The following is a 27,849-nucleotide window of genomic DNA, read 5'->3' as shown; positions in this document are numbered from 1 at the left end:
ATCATCTCGCGGCCGATCATGTCGACCGCTCATCCTCACCGGATCATTAGCCCACAATCTCAAGCCTATCCCCCCCACATCCCAAAACCATCATCGACCTACATCGGTCTCGCTCATCTCGCTCACGACCTTTAACGCTCATCTCTCTCCCTTCTTGAACTCACACTCTTGTCCTTCTTGCCACTTTGTACACGTATCCATACGAACCTCACACATTATATATAGTTCCCGTTTTTTCTTTTCTTTTTTGGTTCATCTTGTCTGTCTCCGCATACCTTGTCAATTGCTTTGCGTGGGCGATGATCGCCTCCATCACTGCGAATGCATCTATCTGTACGATTGATTCCAAAAACTTTTTCAGACTGCTCAAGGAGCACTGGAGTTCCCCCTCACACAGCTATGTACGTACATGCATGATGAGTGAGAAAAATAGAATGATTGTCGATCGATTTGACCGAGTAAGGCTCTAGCATCTTGCTTTCATATACGTCCTTAACACACCCAATGGCATCCAATCCTCACGCAGCATACTCTCTAAACTCCGCCCAGTCCTTCTGAGCCAACAGCTCGCTGACGTATTTGTAAAATGTCGGTGCTTGACTGGGCGAACAAAGTCGATACAACGGCACAAGAGTACGTAAAGTCGTCCGTTGCATTTCCTCTGCGAGTCACACACATACACACCGATCAGCCTCCGTCATTTGATCGTCTCTGCAAATCGCTCGTGCTCTCACCTTTTCGCTCCAGGTCCTGCTTGACAGTATCGTCTTTGACTTGAACATCCTTCATGATATCTCGGAAAGCATCCGTCACGTCATCCAATCTGGGAACGACGGAAGCAGGTGATAATTGACCGAGTCGCAGAAGAAGCATCAAGCCCAATACTTTGACTTCGTTGACATCTCGAATTGCCGCCAAGACCCGGTCCGTAAACGTCGGAAGGTCAACCTTAGTGAAGCACGTTCCTAGCTGCGACAAAAGTCAGCTTACGCCATAGAACGAATAGTGGGAGCGTGAAACTGACCAAAGTGTACCTGACACATTTACTCAGCAAATATGCAAGATGGTAAAAACTTACATTGTCTCGTAAGCAGTCTTGCGGTTCTCCAACCCTTCATCTTCGATCACTAGTACGCAACATCAGTCTCAGAATGTGACAGCCCTATGCCCACACTCACACTTGAACGGTCCCATCGTGACCTCTCTCTGAAGTTCCGGTCTAACCACGGTTTCCGCGTATAACAAAGGTTGTAACGCTGCCAACCGATCAATGATCAAATGCGGTTTGTTCTGAATCGCAGCGTTCAGTGAGGCCAATGAAAGACGTCTGACGATCTAAGATGTGGAATCAGCGATGCTCCTACAGGTCTGCAGCGATATCCCACCAAGTTTTCGTCGTGCATGAGCGACAGAAATTCAACAATCAGAGGAGCGATGAGCTCATCATATGAAGACGAAGTATCGATAAAGGTGTATCTGACGGCGGCAGCGACAATCGCCCTGTCCTGTGGTGTCGATCGAAGTAACTCCTAAGGTTGAGAATCAGCGCCATCGCTTGCTCGCCCGAGTATGACGGCGCCGGACTCACTTGAAGTCGCGGGAGGAACCTGGCAGGCGCGGTCGTTGTCAACTTCCCAATACAAGCAGCTTTGACGTTTCTTTGTCCATCATCTCCCAGTTCCTTACTCGCGCTAGTACCCTTCGACGAGGTCTTGCTGGTAGACGTGCCTGACTCGAGCAAAGATGTCCAGAGAGAGTCGGCCAAGACTTCGAGGTCTGACGTTCTGGTATGCAGTATACACTCTTTGAGAGCGTGCAGGAGGAGTAAGCGAGAAGTCTCGTCGGAAGCACCATTGAGGTTTTTGGAGATGAGGGGGAGGAAAATATCCGGTGAACCAACGGCGATGTTCCCTGGCGTCCACGGTCAACGCAAAAATAGTAGTCCGCAAGGGTATATGACTTACCGGCTGCGTACGCAGCTGCACTTCGAAGTTCTTCGCTGTCGCTGGTGAAGAAGGAGAGAACGCGGTCAAATAGGCCCGTCTCGTCGGACAAATCACTGCGAGATGACTGGTCAGCAAGGATCCTCATTCTCGGCGACGTGAACTCACCTCATTCGACCAATCTCTCCGATGCTTCGCAAAGCCAGGTAAGTAGGCGCTTCACTCGACTTGGATGACTGACGGAGTATCAGTATGCGTCATATCCCACATCGGCGCACTCACACTGATGGTTTTCACGAGCTGGCTCAAAACACCAGCTCGTTCCCCTTGAGCGTGCTCCGCCACCGTCGCGATGCACTTTGCAGTCGTCGCATACGACGCCGTACCTCCTCTACTGGCATCAGGGATGGCCGTTGACTTGCCAAGATTGTCGATCAAGGTCGGTACTAGCCGAGTCGCACCGTCTGGATCGCCGTCTACGTAAGCTCCGAAAAAGGCAGAGAGGGCATCAGCGAGCAGAGGATTAAGAGCGGGAGTCTTGATCAGTTCGTAAACTTGATGCAAGATCTGAGAATCCACAGCTGGTCTGCAAGCAGGTTGATTGGAAAGGATGAGGGCGACGATACTGAGCGCTTGAGGGCTATCCAAGGAGGTCTGAAGCTCATTGATGAGCTCGGTCGCAGCATCAGGTGAGAGCGTGGAGCCAACGCGAGACAGGACATTTCGTAGACAGGCGAATTCCGCCGACTTGCCGGAGGCTCGTCGAGATCGACGGAGAGCAACGACCACTTCGGGTAAGACCGCCCGGAGCCAATCCTCAAATACTGGACCTTTGCACAAAGGTGATTCTGCAATTCTGCCGATGACTTGAACGGCAGTAAGTGCTGTGGTCTCCGTCTGTAGTCGAGCAGATATCAGGGGCAGACATGTCTCGTACGAATCTGAAAATAGATCGCCTTCGTGGACCAACAGATTGCCGAGGGTGTCCAACGCTCTCTCTCGAACTTCGCCGTCCACCGTCGTATCAGCCAAGACGTCGGTCGAGGCTTTGAAGAGAGACTTTACGGAGCCAGAGTAATTTGCCAAGGATGGTGAGGAAGTACCTAGTGGGTGAATCGATTTTGCCAAGGCTGAAGCGGCGGTAAAAGCCTCAAAGCTGATTCGCTGAAGTTTCTCCTTCATGCAGCGCTCAATGGCAGGTACGAGATCGTTGAGCGAGTTCCCGTAAATGCGCGGCGAGTGGTGTCGGAAGAAGGTTGATAGGAAGGAGAGGGCGGCGATGGAGAGTGAAGATGTGGTGGATGTTTCGGCCGATGTGAGCACTGATACCGCGGCGCGACATATCTCAGAAGAGTCATTGACGAGGCCACCGTCAAGAGCGTCGGTGACGTAGCGAAGCAGGACAAAGCACTCCTGCCGTGTCTGATTGGATTTTGAGGATAATTGCTTGAGAATGCCTCGAAGGAGATTTGGGAGACAATTTTTGAGGTGCGCGATGATACTTTGATCAGGTCAGCGAGGGGCGCTCCCAGACGCTCACTTATCCTCCGGAGCTGAATCCTGGTCCATCTCCTCGCTTCGTTTCCGTTTATTCCGTCCCGCGGACGCCAACTCGGCGTTCTTTCCCGTGATCGTCTGTTTCAGGAGCGTCTCCATTGCTGTCAGAATTTCAATCCTAACACTCTCCTCTCGCTCGCTGAAACGTGAGATAAGGATGGATGCGGCGGATTGATAAAGCTGAGACAAAAGCTCGATTCGTGTGCCAATGATCGCGACCAGGGTTTTCGCTGCTGAACGGCGAACCTTCCATGAGGCATCCTCATCGTCCAAATACCTGTCGAAGATTAGTCGAGTGTAGCGTTATCCGGAAAGACGTACGCCTCATCCTCGTAATCGTCCTCTTCAGCCTCATCTTCCATGTCAACGTCCTCTTCGTCCAACTCGACATAATTCTGGTAACGTCAATGCCCGTTGTTCGAAGTCGACTCACTGGATCGTATTTGACCAATTCGAGTGATCTCTGGAGTATAAGAGGTATATACGGTGTGATCTCGGTTGGACAGCGTAGAATCAAGACTTCGACAGCCTGACAGGTGTCAGCGGTCCACCCTGTGTCCCCTCAAATGCTCACCGTCAGGGCGCCCTCTACGCGCTCATTCTGCTCTGGGTTCGCAGCCTGGGCTAACAGAGCATCCACTATCTCCCCTTGACTGATCATCTCTCCGACCTTTCCGGCGTCTGCACTCCTCGCGAGAGATGTCAAGACCGCCGCCCAGGTCGATCCGGATTCGCCGTTGTCCTTCAGACCTGAGGATAATTGCTTTCGCAGCTCATCGTCGAAGAGCAAGGGGTTGGTAATGACGAGGGCTGACAGAGCGGGGACTGCGCGTTTACGAATGGAAGTACGTGACGTGGTAAGAATGGTGACGAGAGATGTGAGGCATGTCGATCGCAGTGTGTTAGAAGAGGATAGTAGATCAGGGAAGCGAGTGAAGATGTCTGTGATGATGTGGAGGAGTTCTGAAGCAAGCTGAGCATCGATTGGAGGATTCGACTGAGACTCAGATCGTCAGCATATAGGATCGCAGGAGATCTTCTTGATACTATACCTTGGTCAAGATGGCGAAGAGCTTGGTGAGGATGTTGTCCAGAATCTGCGACAAGTGTGACAAGTCGACCGGCATCTCCGATGCCACTGCTTTGAGAGCTGTTTTCCCGTCAGCTTTCCATGTTGGTGTCAAAAAGCAAAGAGTACCTACCTAGGCAAGACACATCCCTCTGCTCATCGATGTCAGAAGACAGCCCTGACAAGAGCGTATCGACAATCTTCTTCAACGAAGCTGGTCTACACCTTCTCGACATGGCGCCGATGCTGGGTCGACTGATGAGCTTATGGTATCTAACAGTGAAGCATCGTAATCTCACCAGCTGATGGCTGCGTTTTTGACCTCTGCGACTTCATTCTCGCTCTTGTCCGTTACTATTCTTCCTAGTACCAGATTCACCAGAGTCGTCTCGGTCGTCTCATCTGTCCATTGATCAAAGCTTGGTCGTCGAGACGATGACGGCAGAGGTGTGGTGAAGAACAGCAGATCTTTGTGCAAGTCCAGAAGTGTCTGATTCCTGTAGACCCAGTCAGATGGCTGTGCAAGGCTCGAGACGTGTGCTATGCATTCCTAGCACACATACCCTGCACCCACCTGATGTCTGAATCTGTTGATTTGAGCTAGACATCCAATGTGAGCTGATGCCTTGTGTCAGAAAGTCGACCAGCTCTCACCTTGGTCTGTATGTCAGACAGTTGAGAGACCAAGCTGGCTTTACTGAGACCGGACATGATATGATAGTCGCTCACGACCCCAGCACCGATCAGTTCAAGGTCATCATATAAATTCCACCACAACCTACGCGAAGCATGACCGATGACGCCACGTGGAAAATTCAATGACGTGGACCTCATTTGGGTTAGCGGGGCTTATCAGACATCTGACTTGCAGCTAATTTCTGAGGAGATGAGCATGTATTGAATACCTACAACGATCACCATTTCCAAATACCTGTCAAGCTGACTCCCTCAACTGAGTTCGACAGTCCCGGAAATCGCTTCCTAGGTCTTTAATTTAGATCGCTGAAGGGGAAATCCTGCGCCTTGAAGTCCCTCGTCACCTCTCTACTACACCTCCCGAAAAGTCTGACTTTCCAACTCTTTCTCCCGTTCACTCGCATACCGATTCATACGCCATGACTGTCCATGGTCTTCGTATACGGCTCGCTCGCCATGGTATTCGTAATCAAGCACTCTATCATCTAGTCGTCATGGATCGCTCAAAGGCACGTAATGCGTTACCGCTCGAGAAGTTAGGCGAGTGGGATCCGATACCGCAAGTGACCTCGTTTCGCGACCTTCATCCGTCCTCGTTCGTCTTTGGGAAGCAGACTGTGCCGCCAGTGAAGGAGAGAAGGGTGATTTGGAATGAAGAGAGAATAAAGTACTGGTTGGCTCAAGGTGCAGAACCTTCAGACTCGGTGACGAAATTGTTAGAACTTGTGAGTTGGGTCTCTGATGGGCGAATGCCATAATTCGAGTATGAGCCTGACAGTCTGATCATCAGGGCGGCATTCTAAAGGCGGGTGACAGACATGCCTCGCACTTCAAGTATCAGACTCTGAGCAAAAACTTGGTAAAGACCGCTTCGAATGAACCGGTGAAAGAGGTCATGGACAGTACGAAACAGAACTCAAAAGCATCCAAGCCGAAAGGGGTCAACAGGCGACCGACACCGACACCGCCGTCGCCGTCATCGTCATCACCTGCATCACATTCATCACAGGCTAGAGCTTAGAGGTGACACAAAGACTAAGCATGTATAATTGTATATTATGGCAAAGCTCCTTTATGGCATTGAAGAGTCCTTTATGAAGGGCTGCAGAGCGATGCTATGCTGAGGGGCTATGTACACGCTTGGCATCGCAGTCGGTCTCTAGCCGCTCTGCCCAAAGTCGGTCTTCCAGGTCATCGTGCAGCGGAAAGACGCTGTGTACAGGGCTGTCTCATAAAACGCGAGCCGGTAATCCCAGCTGAAACGCTGCTGGAATTCGATCGACCAAGTTGCATTTATCGTTGATCCTCTCCCTTCTAATCTAACGCCGACGACCGAGGCAAGCTCTGAGCTGTAAGACCTCACCACTTATCAGTAGTTCATCATGCCTTCTCGCTCAGTCATCATTACATACACTACTCACCCGCCATCATCCCCGCTTCTCGCTTCTGCCATCAAGGGTTAGTCGAGGAATCTCCTGGCCATGACCTCCTCGTCGAGTCGGAGCACGATCGTATATGCTGATCCACCTTCGAAGGTATACGTGCCCAGCTTCCTCTGCGCAATCTCCACTGGAAGCCATCTACACGCACCTCCATTCGAACGATTCAGGAGCTTGACGTCCGGTTCATAGAATTAGGCGAAGCTGGAAGTCTAGGGAAAGAACCAGGTGGAAGTGTGCTGGAGAGCCCGTTGGTTCACTTGTGTCTTGTCGCTTGCGAGGTCAGATGAGCCTGCATGTCTCGGGAGAGGACGTACTTACCCGAGTTACAGAATGACGAAGTTTACAAGAACCAAACACGCTCATTCATACGCGACTGGCAGTCTCTCCTTGCAGCGAAGAAAGGAGCCTACGTGCCTATGATTGTGCTCGTTAACCCGTCTACAACAGGAGGATCTGGGAAGAATGTGTTTGGCAGGGACAAAGGCGTCTTCGGGAAGCTCAAAGCAGACTTCAATCTGAATAAGAAGGAGCGGTGCGCAATGACAGCCCCTGTAAATGCTGAACAGTCCTCAGATGTGTCCAGCTTAATCTCCCTCCAGAAGGGACCATCGATCCGACGGTCTGGCCAGATGTGATGAATAAGCTTAAAAAGAGCATCATCTCAGCCTTCGACAACGTGATAGTAGAGCGCGAGGAAGACGTCAAGCGCGGAGAGGCGCAGAGGTTGACGGTGGGATGGAACTTTTGCACATGGTTCCTGCTCAAGGTGTATCCTATGCCTTTTCGATGTCCCACTAGGAGCTGATACATTCGTCAGGAATCTCTTGCCTACTCTTTCGAAGGCGTCAACCTCTACGAGGATGCCCTCATCGTGTATGAGGAATTAGAGGCTGCCTTTTTCCAGGTCCTCAAGGAACAAAACCTGTCTTGGTTTGGGAAGCTAGGAGCTACAGGCCCTAAAGATGATTCGCTACCGATTCTGGACACCGACACCCGACCGTATCGCGAGTTACTCCAAAAGAGCTCCATTTCGATCTTCGATTTCCGGATATACGTCTTTGCGAGGCAGGCTCAACTATTGGGAAAGATCGGCCGTATCACAGAAATCGCAAAACGTGGTCAATGGTTCGTCGCAAGTCTAGCTAGGCGATTAAGAGAGAACGAGGTAAGCGATTTGATCGCAAGCCCTTTCATGCGCTCTGCTGATAGCACGGTTCAGGCGGATCTGGCTGAACATTTCATCGAATCCTGGACTTACTCGACCTGTATGAACATCGTGCAGAATTGCGACGAATGGTCACGGATAGACCGACCCAACGGTGATTACTCGGGCTTGATAGCGTATGAAAGTGCGAGATCGGAACTCTTGGACATTGCGAGAGTCCAGGTGTGTCTAGCTCTGCGCAGTGAAGGCTAATTCATTCAGACTGAGCGGATCGGAGTAGCGAGTGGTCATCTGCCAAACGTCTACCCTTTCGCGCCCTCGTCTGCTCTCAGCACGGCAGCTGATAATGTTCTATTTGAATCCTCCGAGTCAGGCTCGACAAACGGCGAGGCTGTACATTCAGAGCCTCGTTCGACCCTGTCAAATCGACTCTTACTGGACGCTATGAAGGACACGAGGACGTACAGAGAGATGTACGCCCATTTGACACGCAAGGCCGTATCAGCATACGAAGCATGTGGAAAGCATAACTCGGTCATACGGTTGAAAGCCGATCTCGCAACACTGGCATTGTGAGTCGACGTTTGTCATCTCACGATGGAGGCTGATCGGACCTCAAGGCTCGACGAGAATTGGAAGCTGGCTTACGACCTCTGTCGGCATCTTGCAAAAGACTGTGCAGATTTAGAGGTCTGGGATAAAGTCGCCGGACGAGCGCTTGCTGGAGCCTTACGAGCTCATCGACACCTGGGCTTGGCTTTTGACGAAGATTGGGTCAATCTCGCGCTAGCTTATCTCCGCGTCTGTGCCCTGTCAAATGGAGAGGGTGAACTGGAGACTGTCCGAGAAGAAGTACAAGAGGTCTTGGCGGATCTCGCACAAAGCAATATTCAGCTGGCTGGTCAGTCGCTTCGTGCAAATCCACAAGAGGCCGTGCTGACACTGGACAGCCACTGCTCATCCTGCTTTCAGCGTCCAGATACTGGACAGTCAGTCTGCCCAGTCAGATTCTACAGACATATCGACTCTGCGGATCGGGATCACGAATGAGCTGCTTTCGGTGAGTCGGAGAGACAAGGACGGATCCTTACTTCTGACATAGCAAGTCGAATCATCTTCCATTTTGCTTGAGCTGGAGGATTCTGCCGGTGAACAGATTCTGTACAGCTGTGCATCCACGCAGATACCGCCTGGTAACTCGTCTCATGCTTTGAGGTGCACCGTGAGTCTGACAGCTTGCTCGTGCGGTGGCATCTAATTCGAGATCCGTAGACGTCCATCCAAGGTATTTTCTATTTACGCTGTGCGAGGCTATACATTGGTGCGGTCGAGCTGGTGTATCTTGTCGACGACCCTTCCTTGTCTATTCACATCCGTCGACATTCTCACGGCCCGTCTCTGGAGATGAAGCTGCCATCTATCGGTGAGCGGCCGCCGAGTCGTGCTCGCCATGATCAAACTCACCTGCGCTACAGTTGCTCTTGACAAGGATCAAAAAGTCTTTGTGGAAGTTACGGCTGGCGAATGGCCAATCTCAGGGATGAAAGTTGTCGTTGAAAGCTTCGAACCCGAGGTCAGCTTCGCAATGTCTCGTGCCGAAGGATCTGGAAGCAGTAAGTTGCAGAAGCGAATTTTGGCACAGCCCTAAACTCTCGCAGCCATTTCCGCATCGGAGAATGAAATCCTCATTGGCGATTTGAATCCGAGAGCATCCACGAGCTTTCTCGTCCCGTATCATTCGGAAGCCCACAATGATCGGATACGGGCGAGTCAAGCCGTCTCGTGAAAGATGACCACTAATTGTATATTCAGGCAAGCATCCGCTTGCAGTACGAGACGGAAGGACACAGCAGAAATTACATCGATACTCAAACTCTGTCAACCGCCCTCCCTCTCACAGTCAACGTCCAAGACTTCTTCCGGCCAACTTTGTAAGGCTTCTAGGTACATGATTGGTTCTGAAGATCGCTGAACTTCCCATTTAAAGTCTCGTTTCACACTTCACCATCGCCTCGGATGGCAGACGCCATCTCCGGGTGAGATCCGTCGAACTTTTAGCGGATGAGAATTCGGGTCATGAAGTGACGAGCGCAGTGAAGGGAGCGACGTCGCCGTCGGTGAGCCTGAGCGTTCTACTACAGATCATCGCTGACCTCTGCTAGGTGATTGTACCGCCTTTCCAGCCCCTCTCGTGTCTATTCAGGATTCGCCGAAATTCATCCTATGAGCCCAGTAGGTGATAAGATGTTGGACAAAGACTGACAACCGCGATAGGTGCAGATCCACCAGTCCTGCGTCTGGTCATCAGCTATACATCTCTGGATGAGGGTGGGTGCTTCACAGGATGCACGGTGACCATCCCTTACGGCGCACAGAGTTCGAAACTATCTTGCACTCCACACTCAAGAAGGGGAAATTTCCGGCTGCTCTGATGAAATCGGTCCGAGCCTTGCTGAATGATTCCTCTGCCTGGTTGCAGCAATATCTCGTATCCAGCGATGCCGCCGAGGTCTGCAAAAGTACCTTGAAGTCGTTTGCTCCTCCCGAAGACATATCAGAAGCAGATATGGAGTCGTTCGCCAAGGTATGCTTTGTTCCTTCTGTAGCCACCAGTATTGAATCATTCTGTAGACAGTCGAGGCATCGAGAGAAAATTCTCTGCCATGGAGACGCTTGGAGATACCGGTCGAGTTGCCAGGTCAGCGAGTGAGTCTTTTTCGCGAGAAGCGGCAGTGGGCGCGCTGGAACTGAAGCCATTCATCAGCTCCTCACGATGGCACACTTTGAACATGCTGATGGTGCTGCATCGGTGTACGAAGGACGAGCCATATCTTTGATTCTGCACTTGACATCCTATTTTGACTGGCTGGACGAGGTTTCGCGGGACCTCAGGCTGTTCTTCGATATTCAGGTCAATGGAGACGACTGGATCGTGTTGGGCAAAAAGAAAGGCTTCTACATGCCTCGGGTGAGACTGAAGGGATCTGCAGCATTAAGCAAAAGCTGATACGCTTGCCCAGCGATCCCAAAACGATACGTTCAGTATCGTCCTCGTCCCCGTGAGAGCGGGACGGCTCAATCTACCCGTCGTTCAAATTCATCCTGTCAATCCGAAAGATTCCGCAGACGGATCTTTGATCTGCGAAACATACGTTGACAATGCTGCCGAGAGCATCGAGGTGTTCCCAGCCAAGAGTAGTGCGATGGCTCTCATACCAATGTAGATCACTGCGGATCATCTTGCGCCGCTCGTGTCTTCCCTGAGATGTTATCCTAATCATTTCATACCGCCGCCCAGACCGGATCCGAATAATGTTCCAGACGCAGATCTTAGTAACATGATCCTGATTCAAACAACTTGCTCAGGGGAGATGTGATAGGCTACTCTAATGGATTGATACACAGGGGCACAGGGGGGGGTGGGGGGGGGGGTCTCTTTCTGGAGAAGGGAGGTGATCAAATGGAGGTCGCGGTTCCGCTCTGTAAATTTCGTCTATCTCTGACAATGCATGTGGATCGGGAACAGGATGCCGTATTTTTACAACATGATACAGGAACTGAAAGTGATGCTACAGACGCGAAATCAATCTCCTTTTCTGTTAAAAGCCCCTCCTCTACGACCCTCACCACATCCTCAATGTCGAAACAACGTAATCACCAGCCATGTGTAGCTCGTGATAGTCTGTCACTGGGAGGATCATTAGCGAAAGTCGCTTAATCAAACGATTCTCACACTCACCACTCTTGATCATTCTCAACTTGTTTCTCATTTCGCCTCTGTTTAATGAGGGCTTGAATGATCCGCCACATTGGCAAGTTGGCGCAAGGTTGTCATCCTTGGATAGATTGCATTTGAGGCAAACGAGCTAAGATGGGAAGTCATGAGCTTGAAAATTCTGGTAAAGAGACGGTGATGACTCACATCCTGAGTCTGGAACGACGTGACCATTCTCGAGATCATGTCGATCAAAGGCCGTTCGATCTGGAATCGATCGTATTCAGAGTCGCATTTCTGTAAGCGCAAAGATCAGTACCTGACCAAGGGAGAAGATGCTTAACTAAACCACACTCACATGACAGACCCAACTCTTTCTAGATGGTGGAATGGTCTCCCCAGACACCGGGTCGACGCTTGGCAGTCTATCGGGATCACGACATAGATCCACATCCCTGATAGCATTACATCTGGAACAGATGACCATCGGGACACTGATGGTATCGCAAGGGTTTTTGAAAGCCGCCTCGGTCGAGAATTCTCGAACGCCGAGCAAGTCGAGCAAGTTTCGACGCAGGATTTGGACATCGATGGAATGTTCCGTATCCAAGGACAAGACTTCACAGATAGCTTTGACGAGTTCCAAAGTCGGATTCGTCCTGTCTCCCCGGGCTCCCGGAAGCTCAGGGAAGGCTAGAGCCAGAGCTTCGTCCTCATTCGTCGCTGACGCTACTTGTCTCCGCTTCGCACTGGCAACATCGGCCAGAAGGCGACGAGTCAAATTCTGGGAGATGGATTTCGAGCCAGCTTTCTGCTCCTTCTCCTTTGCAGGATCAATAGACGAGTTCTCACCAGGTTCATCGATATTCAGAGAATGAATGACTCGGAGTGGTGTGCGTCCATCGCTTGAACCCCTCTTGGCAGTGTACAAGGCATAGATGAAGGACGCGACGTTTCGCTCGAATATCGGTTGAAGGGCACCGGGCAGGAATGATTGAATGTTCCAGTCCATGCTTATTTCAAATCGTTGTCGAGGTGGTTCGAGGCTGCTCGCTGCGGCAGGAGATACTTTGACACCTCCAAAATTCGCAACATCCATCCAGGCCAAGTAATTCCAGAATTGAGTAACATCAATGACCAAGTGTCGGAAGAGCTCTTGCGAGTTGGCAGCAATAACGAGGTACTTGGCAAATGCGAAGGCAGCCCCAGCATCTGGTTTGGTAGTGAGCAAGAAGATGCGATTGAAATCGGCATAGACCACATGGGTGCCCAGTCGCTTGAACTCAGCCAAGAGCTGAAGGAATGTCTTTCGCATCAGACCGTGTAAGAACCGGTGGAGCGCAGGCTCAAACATGCAAGAGGAAGTCGAGCTGATCCATCGCCAGAATTGATCCACTACCAAATCGGCAGGCGAATCAACGACGCCTTTGACGTGCGCCCTCGCCTTGTCCAAGAACCAAGATCGGACCATTGTCTTGAGCACACCAAACGTCTGAGTTGACAAGGAAGCATCACCGAGCATGACGGCGCTGTTCGCCGTACCTTTCGCATACTCGTCAAGATTGTGTGAGGCAGAGTCAAAGGCCAGTGACCCCGTTCCACTACCTTCCATCTCGTTGACGAGAGCAGATTGAAGAATTGCGTTGATGGCCAAGTCGGTAATCTCCATTTCGAGGACAACGGAGGAGAAGCAACCTTTGCTGGAGATGTGTGGGGCGACCAGATCTTCCGGGGTGTTTGCGTCCTCTTCAGATCCGCCAAGATCTGGTCGCGGGGAAGGTGACCACCAAAGAACCATGTCCTGAGCTTTGAGGCGACGAGCAAACTCAATATCGGCGAGGAATACTCCTGGATCTGGGCCAAGGTTCTGTAAATATGTCAGCGTTGAAATTCAGTGAGTCGGACCACGGCTCACTCCAAGAGGGACATCATAATGAGCAGCAATGACAATTTGATTTGAGATCCATTTTGACAGCTTGAGATATTGCGTGACCATCCGTCTCGAACTCTGGACTAGCCACATCAAGGAAGCTTCTTCTTCTTTACCGAGCCTGTACGTGATGAATGGCATTTCGGAGAATACCTGTCCACGAGCTTGGTAGTATGAATGATCGAACGGCGAACAGAGGGCGACGACATTAAGACGGTGTTTGACTGACTGAAGGTCTTTGGTCAATTGACGCATGGCTGCCGTCTCTGTGTTGTAGTAGTTGGTGTCGAATTCAAGATCTGAGGGATACTGGAAGACGCCGACCTCCGCTCTGTCCACTCGCTCATTATACCATCTTGCTGGAGTTGGCAATTGCTGACGGTTCCTCGCTCCGTCCACGACGTACACTTTCACCGGAACATCCGGCGAGAACAGCGCAATTAGATGTCTAGAGTTAATAGTGGCGTGGAAGAGGAAATGGTACCGGATTCCTCTGCCCTCGTCAAGATATTTGTGTCGCAGCACACTCGATTCAGCCTTTTCTAGATCGGCCAGATCGAAGCCTTTGTCAAGACCACGAGACATGGCGCCAAGAGCGTTGGACCGAAGAGTACATGATGAGCCAAGATTGAGCAGAGCACGAGTGATCAGTGGGACCTGGAGTTCGAATGCTCCGTCCACATTCGGATTATTGATGAGGCTTGAGAAATGGCTTTCGCCTTCCACAAATAGAGCTTCATCCACAATAAGGCGGAAGAGCTGTCGGACAGCCTGGCCTCGAGGCAAAGTCCGAGCTACAGACGTAGCTTCGTATCGAGGTGAAAAGGTGTCGGCTCCAGGTAGTCCCTTGAAATTGAGATAAAACTCTCGAGGGATTCTCAGGCGGACCGACTGGAACGTCCCGTCAATCGCAAGCCACAGTTTGAATTCTCCTGGTCTGGGAGTTGCAGCTATCTGAATGATGTCCCACTGTCGACCTCCCAAACTTTGGGTTCTGGACTGAAGCATCGACGATACAGTGGCATCCTGCCTTCGGCCATTCTTCCTCGCGCGAGCGCGTTCAACACGCTGCTTTTGCCACTGTGATCGCATTACGCGAATATAGCCAGAGTAATCGACTTCCGGTGAAGGAGGTTTCTCGGCCTCTCGAATTTGTTTTCTCTTGACCACCGCAACTTTGAGTTCGGATCTAGAGGGTTCCCCGATGTCTTCGATATCCTTTGACATGGTCCGCATCTTGGCAAACATGTCCGTGAGCTTGTGCTGTTGGAATTTGTCCTCTTTGGCAGCGACGCGTTTAAATAGCCAATCTGGATGTCTGATGCGAGGCACAGGGTTGGCTACTTTCTGCAATGCGGCAGGTATGGTGATGAGCTTCTGAATGACAGAGCCAAGTCGTTCTGTATAATACTCCCAATCGAGAATAGTCCGCAAATCGAAATCTGTGAGCGAGTTGTCCTTGAGCCACTTGCGCAGGAAATGTCTCTTGATCGCCGGTTCCGCGGTGAAGATGGCTACCGGGACAGCGCGCTCTGTAACAGGGGCTCCGTTGGGTTTGGCGGAGATGATAAATCGACAACTGAGACCCTTGTCCTTGACCATTTGATCTCCAAGGAATTCAGCCAAGCGTCGAGCCGTGCTTATGGAAGTTGATTTCTGTCCTCCATACTCTGCCAAAGTCTTGGACATGCTTCGATTCTCAGCAATGAGATCGACCAGCTCATTGTCATGAAGACTGGACGCTTTGGACTGCAAGATGTCAAGCCATTGATTGGCAACTACAGCCACCTCGGCGTAACACTCTTCTGTCGTTGTGCCAAGCAAGAATTTGTCAAAGATTTGGGATTGGAAGATCTTGATGAGTTGCAATTCTCCTCTTCGTTTGACTTCGAACCCCTTGAGCTCAGCTAGCGTTCCATCAGGGTTGAACACTGCATAACGCTTCTTCAGGAGCTTGTCCTCTTCCTTTGATGAGGGCAGAATCATGGCGCGGTACGGGCCATCCAATTCGAAGAAGATTGAGTTTTCGCTTCGAATGTCATACAAGCCAGACTCCTTGTCTACCAGCGAATGATATTGATCATTGGTGAATTGAGCGTGGACCAAATGATTCAGCATCGTACAGGGGTACGAAATTCCAAAAGATTTCCCATTCTTGAGCTTGAAGGAGAAGTTCTCGGGGAATACCCCAGGCAGCATACACCAGATACCATCCGTGTCCAGCTCGAGAGGTCGACCAATCTGCTCCACCAATTGTCGGGCCATCTGAATGATGCTGGCTCCAGTAAGACAGGTGATTCCAGCCATCTCCATCGAGTACCATCTGGCACCCTTCCGCATGACGTAGCCGTAGAATGAGTTGAGAATACACTTGTGTGCCAACTGAAGTGAATCATACAGCACAATCATCTTCTTTGCCTCGTCCACGGCCAGTACAGCCGCACCTTCTTCGTTGACCTTGTCGAGATTTCTTTTCCAAGTCTTGTGAAGCCCTTTGTACTCGTACCGTCGATCTCGAAAGGCCCGTACAGTGTCGATGTAGAATGAATTTTCCCGCTGACAGATGATTGCCGTCTTATTGACAATCTTGGTATCATGGGTCTTCTTGTAGACCTTGCGAGAATAGTCGCCCAGCCGTTTATGTATTAACGCAGACTGTTCGACTTCGCCAAGATCGACAAACCTCCGTTTGGGATCTGTCGGCCACTTTCCAGGGAACATTTCTTGCTCTAACGCATATCGCACCATGTTGACCTCGTCGCGTTTCGCTGGGAAGTACTCCCCACGCCATGCCCATTCCATGCGCCGATCGCACTTCTTATCCGGTCGATTGTAGTCACATACCGCGCACGCCGCCTCATCCTTGACGGCATCAGGTTGAAGTCGATTCGACAACATGATATTCGGATACATGGCCGCGACGTCGAGGTGATAAATGAGAGGTTTGTCAAATCGGTTGGGATTGTCCCGCATGAGCTCTAGGGCAGATTGGATTTGGCTCTTCACGTCGTCATAGTCGACGACTTGATCGAGATCAATCTTGCCTTCTTCTTTGATGGAGAAGACCAGTGCGGCGTCAAGATCGTCAATCAGCTGGCAAAGGTCAGCATTTGACCCTTCAGACGCCGCTTACCTGCTGGATGGCCGTTGGCTCAATTTTGAAGTGTGTCGGTATGTCGCTCCGGAAGACACCGGCCTCCAGCGCCTCGACGTGTCCACCAACGTACGTCTCAGATGCCAATAAATGACCCTCATATGTGACACCGTGCGGATCTTCATGTCGATTGGGCATGATGATATGGGCCTGGTATGCCTCCACCTATGAAGCGCATCAGCGAACTCCCCCGAGATAGAAAGGGCTGAGCCACTGACCATGAGCAGCGTCTCGCATAGTGTCCCGGATCCTTTCCTCAACACTTCGTCCGGATTAAGAGGGATGATATTGCACAAGGAGAAGATGAATGGGTGGACGTATTTCATATACAGGTAGTATGTTGCCACGGCATCGGAGACGGAGTACTGGGCGAGAGATTGCGGTTGCTCGATAGCGTACGGCGTCATGAGCTCGGGATCCAGTTCGATGGGGTCGTAGCCAAGCTTCGCGGTTGTCACTGCCTTGAGACCTTGACTTCCTTGAGGGAGGTACGAGTCTCGTTTGACCCATCTAGGAACACGCATCAGTACGAGCCAGCGAGGGGGACTTGAAACTCACCTGAAGCAGTCCATGTGCATACATGATCGACTTTTGTACTCCTGCTCATTGTCCGGGCGGAACCCGATCTCATCGTACATACTGATACCATGGATCTTGGCCCTAACGTCGACGAAGGGGAAATCGAAACTGTCCCCGTTGTACGTCGCGATGACGGTTGGTCGAGTTTCTCGAATGTGTTCAAACCATCTCCTAATCAGAGCAGGCTGATATACGTCAGCCAGTTGCAAATAGCATCGTTCTTACCTCGTCCGGCTCGTTGAACACTGTGAACTCTCCCTGGTATTCGTCTCGTGGCGTATACTCGAAATCATCAATGTCCTCGCTAACGATTTCCCTGTACAGTCGTGGATGTCAGCAGGTCCATCACTTGACGCCAGTGGATGGAGAGCCTACCTATTCGTGATGAGATATCCCTGTCCGTCAATCATGTACGAAATCATCATGATCTGATCCGTCTGTTGATCTGGAAATTTGAGTGGCTGCTTGGTTGTCTCTATGTCGTATGCCATGACGACTGGGTCGGCACGCTTGACGATGGAGGGTATCCGCTCCAACTTGATGGCACCAGCTTGAGAAGTTACATCATACCACAATCCCACACGTATGTCTGTTCCTCGTAAGCTCATCACATCCTGGCTCGGAAGAGTCACTCACCTAGATCAATGGCGACTCGGAGATAATAATTGATATCGTGTTCTCTGATATCAATTATACATTCGCCAGGCTCCCTTTCTCTCTTCTTTCCCTCACTTTCTTCGAGACCCCACGCTTTACTGCTTCCTGCACCATTCTCGTCCTCTTCATACTGTGTTGTAGGAGCTAGGTTGGCTCCTGACATCCCGACCACGTCGGCATAGGCATCGACAGCGGTGAACTTTGCCGAATTAGCGAGTGCCAGAGGTAAAATCTCTCTCTTGACCATTTGTAGATCCTGCGTGTTGTGAAAGAAGAATTTGAGGAAGACGGGAGGTGCTGATAAGAGGTGATTAGGCTGAACCAAGAACGTCAGACATGTAAGGGGGACAAAGGTCCAGGGATGTCTCTCACTAGATCCAAGTCCCATTTCTTTTCCCGTTCGACGCGGATCAATGTACCCTCGTACCGCTTCATCATCCATTCCTCGACTATCGTCTCTGAGCCCCCCTGAGCGATCACATAAGCTGACTGTTTCGAGACCAGAGCCAACATAGCTCACCCTGCAAGTGACGTAGAAGTATGGCTCGCACGGCACCGTCGCCTTGAACATCCCTCCGTCCTCTTGGATGAAGTAAAAGTCAACAGCTGCCGTTCCGGTAGCATGAGAAGTGGATTGGATGAGGGTCTAGCGAGAAGTAAGTCCACCATGCCATGATCATATCAGAGATACGGGCCGTTCCTGCCGTCCCTTCTAACCACGGGGCTACTCACCTGGTGCATGTTGACCAACCAACCTCGCCGAGTCTCTCCAGCATGTCGTCCACTTTCAAACCTCTCAAAACCCAACTTGCCGTCAATCTCATCCCATGTCCTGACCTCTTCAAACTTTTCAGCTTGCGCACTTCCATCATCTTCCCGAACCGGAGCGGGACGATCGATTCCGTACGCTACATTGGAAGATCCACCTCGTCCTCGACCGCCGCGACCTCTGAACGATGATCGTTTACCCTGAAATCGAGTATTCGATCCTCCGCCTCTTCCACGACCTCGAAAGTTGTTGGCTCCACGACTTGGCATCGTGGATCTTGGACAGCCTACGATGGGAGCAGGAGGCTGGACGCCCTTCGGAGCAGACTCCTAAATACACGTCTTGCTACTAGGTCGATGAACAAGATCAAAAGGGTTTTCAATGTTCGCAAGCGCGTCGCGTCCAACTTTTTGACTTTTCTGGCTGAGCGCTCTCTCAATTACGGCATTTTGGCTGGGCAACCGAGAGCTTGAGGCTCATTCATGGGCACTGTAGACCTCTTGTCCATGCATCACTCGCCGGTCTGGAGCGCCCAAGCACCATTTTGGCAGCTTGACAGACCTGTGGGTCTCCATCGAGTCGGGACCTTTTTGTCGGAAGGTGCTGAACACCCGCAGCCACCCGGTAGAAGAATGCCCACCTGCTGATGCATTCGAAGGAGTTCCGTCAACGCATGAAACGTAAAGACAGCATTCATGACATTAACGTTGAGCACGTCGACCCGCAAGAGATATAGGCACATCGTTGAGCGTATAGATTAATGATGGTAATTGATATCCTGACCTGCAGGCAAGATGATCCCTTGACACTTATCTTTCCACTACAGTACCAAGCACACGACCCCAGACATCCCTTATACCCTGATTCGCTTGATACAGACATTCGTTTGGTTTATGGCATCAATCAGTCGATATGTCCTGCTCCATCACTGGACAATGCCAGCCCCTCGTTGTTGATTGCCGGGACCAGAATTCAGAGCGCCAAATTCCGAGGGCGAATCGCGGGATTCAGAGTTTGCCCGCTTGGGCATCGGTCGGCCCATCTTTGATCCCTTCATACTTGGAGAGGCGCTTGACCCGAAGCGAGATCTGACACTAGCAAATGGACTCTGACCGCCGGGCGAAGTAGGCGTTGGGGGCTCACTGACGATAGGCGTTTTGATCTTCCATACGGGCTCAACGCTGATCTTGTTTGCTAGAACCCGATCTGAATGAGCAGAGAGGCAGATGACTCGACCTTGATCATCGAATTCAGTCGCTAGTCGACCTGTCGAGAAGGATCGAGTGACGAATGGTCTGTTTCTTCGTCCAGTCTTGTTACACCATCGGGACGCAAAGGTCGCTGGTTGAATATGCTCCACGGTAATGCTGGCGACGGTGGCCTCCGACCTCGATCGAGTCATCGTAACAGGGACGGGTTGGTTGACATTCAGGGTAGAGCTTGAATCAAGCTGAAGCGGGGAAAGGGGCGGAGAACGAGGTGGAGGAGAGCAGAGCCAAACACGTTGATTTGACAATTCACTGGGGGAGACAGTCTGAGGCTCTTCGGTGATCGCTTTGTCAACGGTGGCAGAATAGAGCGTGGGAAGACTGGTATCCTCCTCGATTAGCTGATTTGATGGCCCCGGGGATTTGAAAGTAGTAACCTCTTCGCTCTCGGGAAGTGCGGTCAAGTCAATGCAGGAGCTGGCTTGAGAGGCCAATTGTGATGGACGCCGAGCACGATGGGACAGAGTGGTCGAGATGGATAATTCAGGTCGGGTCTTTGCTCCAGACTCGACGGCACTGGCCAAACTTGCGAGCGAAGGTGAAGAGCCAAAGCGATTGGAGTGGACCCTGTTCACGCGCTCCTGTTCATCGGTGCTTCGAAAGAGTCCACCTTGACCATGCTGTCCAATTTGGATGCTGAGCGACTCGTCTTGACCATGTGGAGATGCCGTTACAAAGGTATCCCCCTTGACGACTCGCTTGTGTGCACAGTCGATACAATCTGGTGAGTGCGGGATTTCATTAGGATCCTTGGGAGGGTATCGAAGCATAGCAGGAATAGGCTCCGGCACGTCAGAGACGAGGACCGCTGAGGGTCGATCGACGGGTGGAGTAGGCGGCTTGACAGCTAGCCAGTTTGTGAACGCCTCGAGGGCCGTGTTGCGAGGCTTCGACATGGTGGGTGAGCCTGGATACGAGTGGGGTTCGGGTTCAATCGACAAGGATGAGAGCGTCGCAGTAGTGCCGGGTTGAGCAGAGGATCGACGAGGTAGTCGAATCCTCGACGGCACGAGGAACGAAGTGAAAGAAGGTGAGAGTGAAGGGCGATTACGGATTCCCTTGACTTTATCTGAGCTGTGTCGATGAGAGATGTTAGGGATGGAGCTGAGTTTCGATACCTTTCAGCGTTGTCTCTTCAGTTCAAGCCACTACTCACAGTTTCCTCTTAGCTCCGTCCTCTGTCACACAAAAGGGGTCTTTATCAACGACAGTGCAGTCGTCAGGCTCTTGACCTAGATTGTCGATTCTGGTCACAGTAGCGAGATCGTCGTCAAGCACACCAATGGCTCCTCCTCCCTCCGATCTGAGCGGAGATAGAGATGGATTGGTTGAAGAGTGCTCAGTGGCGAAAACATTCCGATGATTCACTGCCATCGTTCTTATGAAGGCTGAGCCTCAAATCCTTACGAATCCTTTGGTCTAATTGGGGCGAGCGAGGACAATATCGATCTTCGCTTCCTTGTCCCCTCCGAGAAAGTTGGAGGACGAAACCTTGTCTGGCAACCAAAGGTTCGAAAGGAAGGCTATTGGCGAGTGAATACGTACACAGGTGAGGACAGGTGAGAAATGGCTCCACAGCGATCTGAAAGGGTCGTGTGCACTGGGACTGTGATGACCAGTCTTTCCTTCTAGACACGGAGTGAGCAACCTAATAGGTAATCCAGAGAGAGGTGTTGGGTACCGAACAGATGCGAGTGGATCCACTATCCAATGCGAGGAGGGATGCGCGTAATCGAGCGGTTGCTGTACAGTCTTGACTTGTAAGAAGAGATGGAGTTGTGAGAAAGGGTTGGGTCAAGGTTCCCCCCCTAATTTTTCCCCACTCTTATATGATCAATGCACTCTGGTTCTTTGAAGGCCAGAAGCTCGCGAAGTGCAGTGTCCAGGGACATCAAGCCCTAGGTCCCACTAGTCCAAGCTCTCAAAGGTATGTGCGGGATGGTCGGATAGTCCAAGCGAATGAACAAAGTTGTGAGTGACCAGTGACAGGTAAGTTGGCAGGGACGCGTTTGGTGTACAGGTCATCAGCAGATCATTCAGTATTACGCTCAACCGCTAGCTTGGATCCCTGGCGCTATTGTTGGCCACCATCGTGCATGTCTCTCACTCAAAAAGTCTCAGACAGCCTTCTCGTGAGCTCAGTGATCGCTCCGAGCATTGGCACGTGATTGGGGATCGAGGAGCAAGTCCTGCGTGCTTTGTTCTTCCCTGGCCATTGAGAGGAATTGAGGCTTGCGAGCATGTCTGCATCCTCTCTATCGCCTGCCAAAGTAGTCTGTGGTGGCTAAAGGTTGATTCGAGTATGGGTCGAGGTACGAGGGTCATCATACCTTTGGGCTCTGGACTCGGGGTTTAACGCGGAATCAAAATAGCTGGGTATGCTGCACCCACGCCTTCACCTAGCAGTAAGCTCGTATGCATGAGCGGTGAGGTTCTACGACGGACTGACGGGTATACAGCTTAAGCATCCCAGCATCTCCTCACCAGTGCATGACTTGAGCTGCATGCTTTGTTATCACGGCCGACGGGAGATTGGATTGCTACTCAACACCATTCTGCCGCGGTCAATTCTGCCATCGATGTCACAGCGAAGCTATTCCCACTCCCTACAAGAAGGGCATTTGGCCCAATGTGTCCTGCGCTGACCCCTTGACTGATCAAATCATAATGTCGAGTCACTCGAAGGAGATATGCCGGACGCTTCGACACTTCCCGCGGGATGAGGGTCCGGTCGGTGATCACTCAGCTCCATATCGGCATGGTCGATGAGGGTATGGTCGAATGGTCAGAGTAGCACCATCACCAAGCGACAGGAACGAGTAGGTCAGGGGACCTATCGCGAATCTAAAGTCATGTCCTGCTGGGGAGTCCTTTCAAGGTATCCATGGAGACGTAGTGAGGCGACGCCGACTGACGAGCCGAATGAGACGGGACGACCGAGTCGCTCGTCTCCCTGGACTACACCCTCACAATCATACGAGTTTTGCCTCATAAAGCTCACACTGTGGCCACTCTTCAGCCTCTTTCTCCACTTGACCTTATTACTCTCACTTCTTGTATCCTCATCTTTGACCATTCCACAGGATCACCAGCCGGTCTAGGTTGATTCTTCTGGCGCAGAAACGTCCTGGCGACGATTTTCTGTCCTCAACTTCGGACTGCACTTCATTGGCAAGAGACTGGTATGGTGAGTCGTTTCCAGATGCTCGTGTAGTCAAGACTGACTAGAGTCCGGCGGCCCAGTCCTCCTTCGTCCGGTACAGCACGGCAATTGCCCTGACCATTAACACACCAATAGCCTCCAGCAGACCACAATCCACTTACACCTGCCCATACACGGACTCAAAAAATCACATGATGAAGACCTCAGTGCTGTTTCTACTGTCCAGTGTGCTCCTCCTGAGCCCCGGCATGGGCCTGGCGAGCCCCGCTCGTCGAGTAAGTCGTCTCCACCTTTACCCAGTCAAACTCATTTATCCCTGACTTGCTACCAGGGTCTCATGCCTCTTGACTGGAGTCGTCATCCCGCTAGGGATCTCCAATGGGCTTCACATGAAGCATCAGAGCGTAAACGGCACTTCCGCGGTGATCGGCCCCGTCAGTTCGGCGGTGGGCGATTCGGAGGTGGAAACAATGGTCAGAACAATGGTCAGAACAACGGTCAGAACAACGGTCAGAATGGTCAGAACAACGGTCAGCAGAACAACGGTCAGCAGAACGACAATGGTCAGCAGAACAACAACGGTCAGAACAATGGTCAGAACAATGGTCAGAGTCAGAACAATGGCCAAGACAATGGTCAGAACAACAACAACGCCCAGAATAACAACGGTCAGAACAACAATGGTCAGAACAATAACAACAGGGGTGAGTATCATCTTCAGCCTTTCTGATTTTCGGATTTTGAAAGCCGCTGACCAGACACAGGTGCTGCTGCTGCAGCTCCCGTAGCTGCCAATGAGAATGGTCAACCTGGTCCGGCGGTCCCTCAACTAGTCAACAACGGAGGGCAGAGTGAGTCGACTGATTCCCTCGTTGGCGAAGAAGAATGACACTGGATGCTCAGCACTCGACCCTAAACTTATCCTGACGACTCAAGCGAATGGGAATGCGACCGCTGGTCAAGCCGCTTCGGCTACAACAGACAACAATTACATCGATGTGAGTTGAGGGCAAGATCGAGCCACGAAATTCTATGACATGTGTCTGACGCATACCGTCAGTTCTGCGAAGGGAAGACGCTGACAAACGGCAAACAAGTGACGGGTGGCAGCTGCGCGTGAGTAGGGGAAACTTGAGACGATGTGCAACCTGACCGGCTCTCCCGCTCAGCGTCACGCCTATCGGAGATGTGAGTCCAAGAAGAGCGCGAATTGAGCTCGGCTACGAAGCGTGAAGCTCTGCTGATCGTCATTAGATCCCCTCGACACAGAACATGGTGTCTACAATGTTCACTGAACCTGTGAGTCGGACCCCGACGTTCCCTTTGCTCATCGTTCAATAGGCCAACAACGGACAAGTCAAAGCTGGTCAGACATTCACCATCAAACTGGCTGTCCAAGGCATGACTCTTGGTGTGTCTGGCCCAGCCTGATATCCGATTCAGCTGAACTGCCTCAGGCTCATTCACCGATGCCAAGCAGAACTACTATGCCGGTCCCCAACAGCTAGACGGAAGCGGGTGAGACGTCTGGCGTGTCCATGGTGCCGCTTTAGGCTGAACTCCTTCGCAGCAAGATTGTCGGTCACGCACACGTCGTCGTGCAAAAGATGGAATCCATCACATCCCCCAAATTGCTCAATCCTCAAGAGTTTGACTTTTTCAAAGGCTTCGACTTTGGAGATGGCAAGTTCACATTTCTCAGCATGTGTCCTGCGTCATACTGATACTCACGGGCTTTAGTGAATGGCATTTCATCTATCGATGTCGTCGGCGGACTTCAACAGGGAGCCTACAGGATCTGTACCATCATGTGTGAGTCGTCAAAGACGCTACAACCTTGCTTGCCGTTAACATTCCCCCTGCCAGCCAACTCGAATCACGCTTCTGTCATTCTCCCCGTTGCTCAACGCGGGGCCGAGAACACGTGCTCGTGGGTTTAGTGACGCATACCGTATGAAATTACTGATCAACGCTCGTTAGCTACTTCACCGCTCAGTAGCAGGGGAAAAGTTTTCTTTAGAGTCCCTCGCCTGCCCAACGACTCATGCTCCGCGAGCGGTTCGGGGCAAGGGGCTTTTGTATATAGGCCAGCGAGGACTTTGATTGTAATGCTTGTCGTCGGACATCCTCACGCCATGCATGCCCCCTTCCCTTCGACTCATTACACTTCGGTTTCGTGCATCGTCTCGAGTATCCTCTCAATCGCAGCCTTGCCGAGTGGTACCCAGACCCATCTCCCCGTCCTACCTTCTGCATCGGCCTGAGCCTCTACGACCATTCCATGGTCTTTAAACTCTCCCATCAAGGCATTGTATCGCTCCTCTTCCCGAGCAATGAATTTCTCACGGGCAAGCCGCTGGAGAATATCATTGTCGATCGCGAATGACGGCGAGGTCTGAGATGCTGGATGAGCGACGTGAAATCTCGGTTCTGGCGGTAAAGATGCAAGTTGTTTGGACAAGAGCAGTTTGAGGAGACGCAATGCCATCGGGGGAACAGATCGGAGGATCTGAAGGGCTCCTTCCTCGGATATACCCGTCACTGAGGATGAAGAGATGCCTCCAAGGGCAGCTTTAGACGTCAGGCGCTGATACGTCAACTCGAGGTCATAGTCGTCATAGGTCGTTGAATTATGATACAGCCAATTGAAGCCTCGTTCTGGGGATGGGGTACCTGTGAATGAGCCCGTTTCATAATGATGAGGGGGAGTATCATTCATTGTCGTGGAGAAGAGAAGAGGAGTATGGATGTGGTCGAATGAAGCGAGGAGATGTATACGCGGACAGCAAGCTAAGAGCGAGAGAATGGCGAGAGAACGAGGTGTTCGTAGAGTCGGAGAGTCGATATTATGGATGACAAGGTAGAGTGGAGCGTCGGCCGTTGGGTATTGAGAACCATGGGTGGAGGATAGGGCTTCCGGAGGAAGAAAGTAGCTGTATATCCTATGGGCGGATCGATCCAGAGGAGACGTCGCCAGAGGTGGAACGGGGATATTCTGTGACACACCTAGTGTGTCGTCTATCTGATTCAGAATGTCTCGAATGCCGAGCTGTGGGAAATGTCCATTCACAACTACACAGTGACCCCTGTAGGCCAGTCGATCTTTGACGAAACGGTTGATCAGTCTCCTTTTACTTCCATAGCCGTAAAGTAGGAGATTGAATCCTTCTTCCAATTCCAACTCCCATTGATCGAATTTAAGCGCGTGGAACGCCAAGAGGCTCTCGATAGAGGCCTTCGATTTGCCCTTAGATCGAGCCGATGAAGCGTGTGATTCGTATGTCGCTTGCGAGAGTGGCCTGACAAGCGATGAATAAGAATTTCCGGATGTCCTTGACGACTTGGAATGCGATAAAAAATAGGCATCCGCTCGAGAAGTCTTGATGTAGCCGTATTCATCCGACGCAACCCCATCACCTCCCATACCACCAGTCATTGGAGTCTTTGGTTTCTTTGGCTTCACCTGTTTCCGCTTCACGGGCGTACTTCGGTTAGATCTAGGTGTGGATCGTCCTGAGCTGGGTAATCCCACCAGACCCGTACGATTCCTCTTAGACGGTGTCAGATCAATCTCGCCATCCTCATCTGGATCTTCATAGTCGTCCTCTTCATCCTCACTCTTCTCTCCATCCTTCCTGTCATCCTCACTTTCGTCCTCATCTTCGTCTACATCTCGACCCGTTCGAGAAGTATCATAGCCAGTAAGGAAGGAGACGAGGTGAGAAGCGCTCGCCTCGTCGCCGCCGTCTTCCTCAAATCTGTCCTCGATACTGGATCCATTGACCTTGAGTCTCCTGGTCGACTGCCTAGACGTAGACGCCATCCTCGTACGTCCAGATCAACCGTGCAGCAAGTCCAATTCGCAAGCCAGAATCTTGGAAACCTCTTGTATGGTAAGCATTTCGGTCAGTTCGATCTGGCATTCGCGTTTCGGCGATCGCCGATGTCATGTTTCCACTGCTCGACAATTCAGCGCGTCATCTAGCTGGGTAGACTGATCTCTGATCTCTGGACAAGGATCAAACTCGGCTGCACAGAGCTGCCCAATATGGCGCCTTCCGCCAGCCCTAGCACTCAAAAGGCTAGCGAGAGCCCAAAAAAGGCCAAGAAAGTGGTCAAGAAAGAAGCTCCGGCAGTTGGAAGAGATATCAGGAATTTTGTGAGCTGATCTTCCGATATGGACCCAATGGGGCTATGGACTGATAGCTCTGGTAGTTCTCGCAGGGCAGCAATGGAGTACATATAGAGCAGTCATACTTAAAAACGAAGCCTCTGACAATCTTTCAGGGAGGGCCATCTCGACCGAGCGGTGGTAAAGCTGGCACGGGTGGACAACCGATAGCCATAGGTGAGACGGGCGGGGATCGCTAATTTGAATCCATGCTAATGTATCTTTGGGAAGATGATAGCGAGGAAGAAGATGTCAAGCCTGATTCAGCGCCGTGGGTCGATCAACACCGCTGTGCGGTTCCATTTTACTGACGACATACAGACCAAAGTTAGCTCCAGTCGTGCTTTATGTCATGTTCGACTGACAGCATTCTCTGCAGGTCAAGCGCGTCCAAGCCCACAACCTCTAAACACTTTGCTTCCTCCTCTTCGTCCTCGCGTCCAAAGCCGAAGCGAGATGTTTTCCTCCTTGACGATACGCCATCCCCGCCTCCAACACCAAAGACGAATAGACCAACGTCTGGAAAGGTGTCCGGCGGCGCAAAGAAACGGGTCGTGCAGTCCGATCCGTC

General features: G+C 51.4%; 7 protein-coding genes across 7 annotated transcripts; 3 read left to right on the top strand and 4 right to left on the bottom strand.

Annotated features, from left to right (window-relative positions):
* Positions 1-578: 578 nt before the first annotated feature.
* On the bottom strand, positions 579-5,069 carry BD324DRAFT_130211 (armadillo-type protein). Its single transcript, XM_022011983.1, has 16 exons — positions 4,869-5,069; positions 4,703-4,815; positions 4,553-4,650; positions 4,075-4,497; positions 3,934-4,029; positions 3,822-3,895; positions 3,484-3,777; positions 2,226-3,444; positions 2,112-2,179; positions 1,965-2,059; positions 1,589-1,911; positions 1,386-1,529; positions 1,179-1,335; positions 1,079-1,127; positions 1,025-1,034; positions 579-969 (listed from the first exon to the last, which is right to left on the bottom strand). Exons 2-16 carry the CDS (start codon positions 4,803-4,805, stop codon positions 688-690), a joined length of 3,435 nt encoding a protein of 1,144 aa, XP_021868969.1. The 5' UTR covers positions 4,806-4,815; positions 4,869-5,069; the 3' UTR covers positions 579-687.
* Positions 5,070-5,473: 404 nt separating this feature from the next.
* Positions 5,474-6,522, top strand: BD324DRAFT_604205 (ribosomal protein S16 domain-containing protein). The gene is made up of 2 exons (XM_022013976.1): positions 5,474-5,990; positions 6,056-6,522. The coding sequence occupies exons 1-2, from the start codon at positions 5,685-5,687 to the stop codon at positions 6,284-6,286; spliced, it is 537 nt and encodes a 178-aa protein (XP_021868968.1). The 5' UTR covers positions 5,474-5,684; the 3' UTR covers positions 6,287-6,522.
* A 28-nt stretch (positions 6,523-6,550) lies between these two features.
* Positions 6,551-11,281, top strand: BD324DRAFT_634700 (trafficking protein particle complex subunit 10). The gene is made up of 21 exons (XM_022016751.1): positions 6,551-6,723; positions 6,801-6,985; positions 7,037-7,239; positions 7,281-7,473; positions 7,525-7,872; positions 7,927-8,094; positions 8,134-8,444; positions 8,493-8,773; positions 8,823-8,932; positions 8,975-9,094; positions 9,145-9,295; positions 9,348-9,485; positions 9,531-9,637; positions 9,685-9,803; positions 9,860-9,989; positions 10,035-10,104; positions 10,147-10,200; positions 10,248-10,456; positions 10,504-10,578; positions 10,637-10,840; positions 10,893-11,281. Exons 1-21 carry the CDS (start codon positions 6,648-6,650, stop codon positions 11,094-11,096), a joined length of 3,456 nt encoding a protein of 1,151 aa, XP_021868967.1. The 5' UTR covers positions 6,551-6,647; the 3' UTR covers positions 11,097-11,281.
* A 214-nt stretch (positions 11,282-11,495) lies between these two features.
* On the bottom strand, positions 11,496-18,945 carry BD324DRAFT_652983 (hypothetical protein; the record flags this gene model as incomplete). The annotated part of the gene is made up of 14 exons (XM_022018589.1): positions 11,496-11,560; positions 11,612-11,738; positions 11,795-11,884; positions 11,946-13,454; positions 13,503-16,610; positions 16,651-16,836; positions 16,890-17,181; positions 17,230-17,435; positions 17,476-17,566; positions 17,626-17,839; positions 17,887-18,223; positions 18,280-18,375; positions 18,428-18,553; positions 18,640-18,945. The coding sequence occupies 14 exons, from the start codon at positions 18,943-18,945 to the stop codon at positions 11,496-11,498; spliced, it is 6,753 nt and encodes a 2,250-aa protein (XP_021868966.1).
* Positions 18,946-19,601: 656 nt separating this feature from the next.
* BD324DRAFT_652982 (hypothetical protein) lies at positions 19,602-21,318 on the bottom strand (the record flags this gene model as incomplete). The annotated part of the gene is made up of 2 exons (XM_022018588.1): positions 19,602-21,048; positions 21,101-21,318. 2 exons carry the CDS (start codon positions 21,316-21,318, stop codon positions 19,602-19,604), a joined length of 1,665 nt encoding a protein of 554 aa, XP_021868965.1.
* A 1,405-nt stretch (positions 21,319-22,723) lies between these two features.
* BD324DRAFT_129775 (hypothetical protein) lies at positions 22,724-25,187 on the top strand. The gene is made up of 14 exons (XM_022011981.1): positions 22,724-23,131; positions 23,188-23,382; positions 23,439-23,811; positions 23,872-23,958; positions 24,011-24,105; positions 24,168-24,223; positions 24,277-24,295; positions 24,362-24,406; positions 24,449-24,518; positions 24,565-24,625; positions 24,678-24,790; positions 24,848-24,919; positions 24,974-25,037; positions 25,088-25,187. The coding sequence occupies exons 1-14, from the start codon at positions 23,129-23,131 to the stop codon at positions 25,104-25,106; spliced, it is 1,272 nt and encodes a 423-aa protein (XP_021868964.1). The 5' UTR covers positions 22,724-23,128; the 3' UTR covers positions 25,107-25,187.
* Positions 25,188-25,268: 81 nt separating this feature from the next.
* BD324DRAFT_643262 (origin recognition complex subunit 2-domain-containing protein) lies at positions 25,269-26,930 on the bottom strand (the record flags this gene model as incomplete). The annotated part of the gene is made up of 2 exons (XM_022017533.1): positions 25,269-26,549; positions 26,571-26,930. 2 exons carry the CDS (start codon positions 26,928-26,930, stop codon positions 25,269-25,271), a joined length of 1,641 nt encoding a protein of 546 aa, XP_021868963.1.
* Between the last annotated feature and the right edge of the window lie 919 nt (positions 26,931-27,849).

This window comes from Kockovaella imperatae (assembly GCF_002102565.1).
Source record: "Kockovaella imperatae strain NRRL Y-17943 chromosome Unknown BD324scaffold_13, whole genome shotgun sequence".
In the NCBI taxonomy this organism is placed as follows: Eukaryota; Fungi; Basidiomycota; class Tremellomycetes; order Tremellales; family Cuniculitremaceae; genus Kockovaella; species Kockovaella imperatae.
Note: the sequence above shows the minus strand (reverse complement) of the source record. Positions and strands in the feature narration are given on the sequence as shown.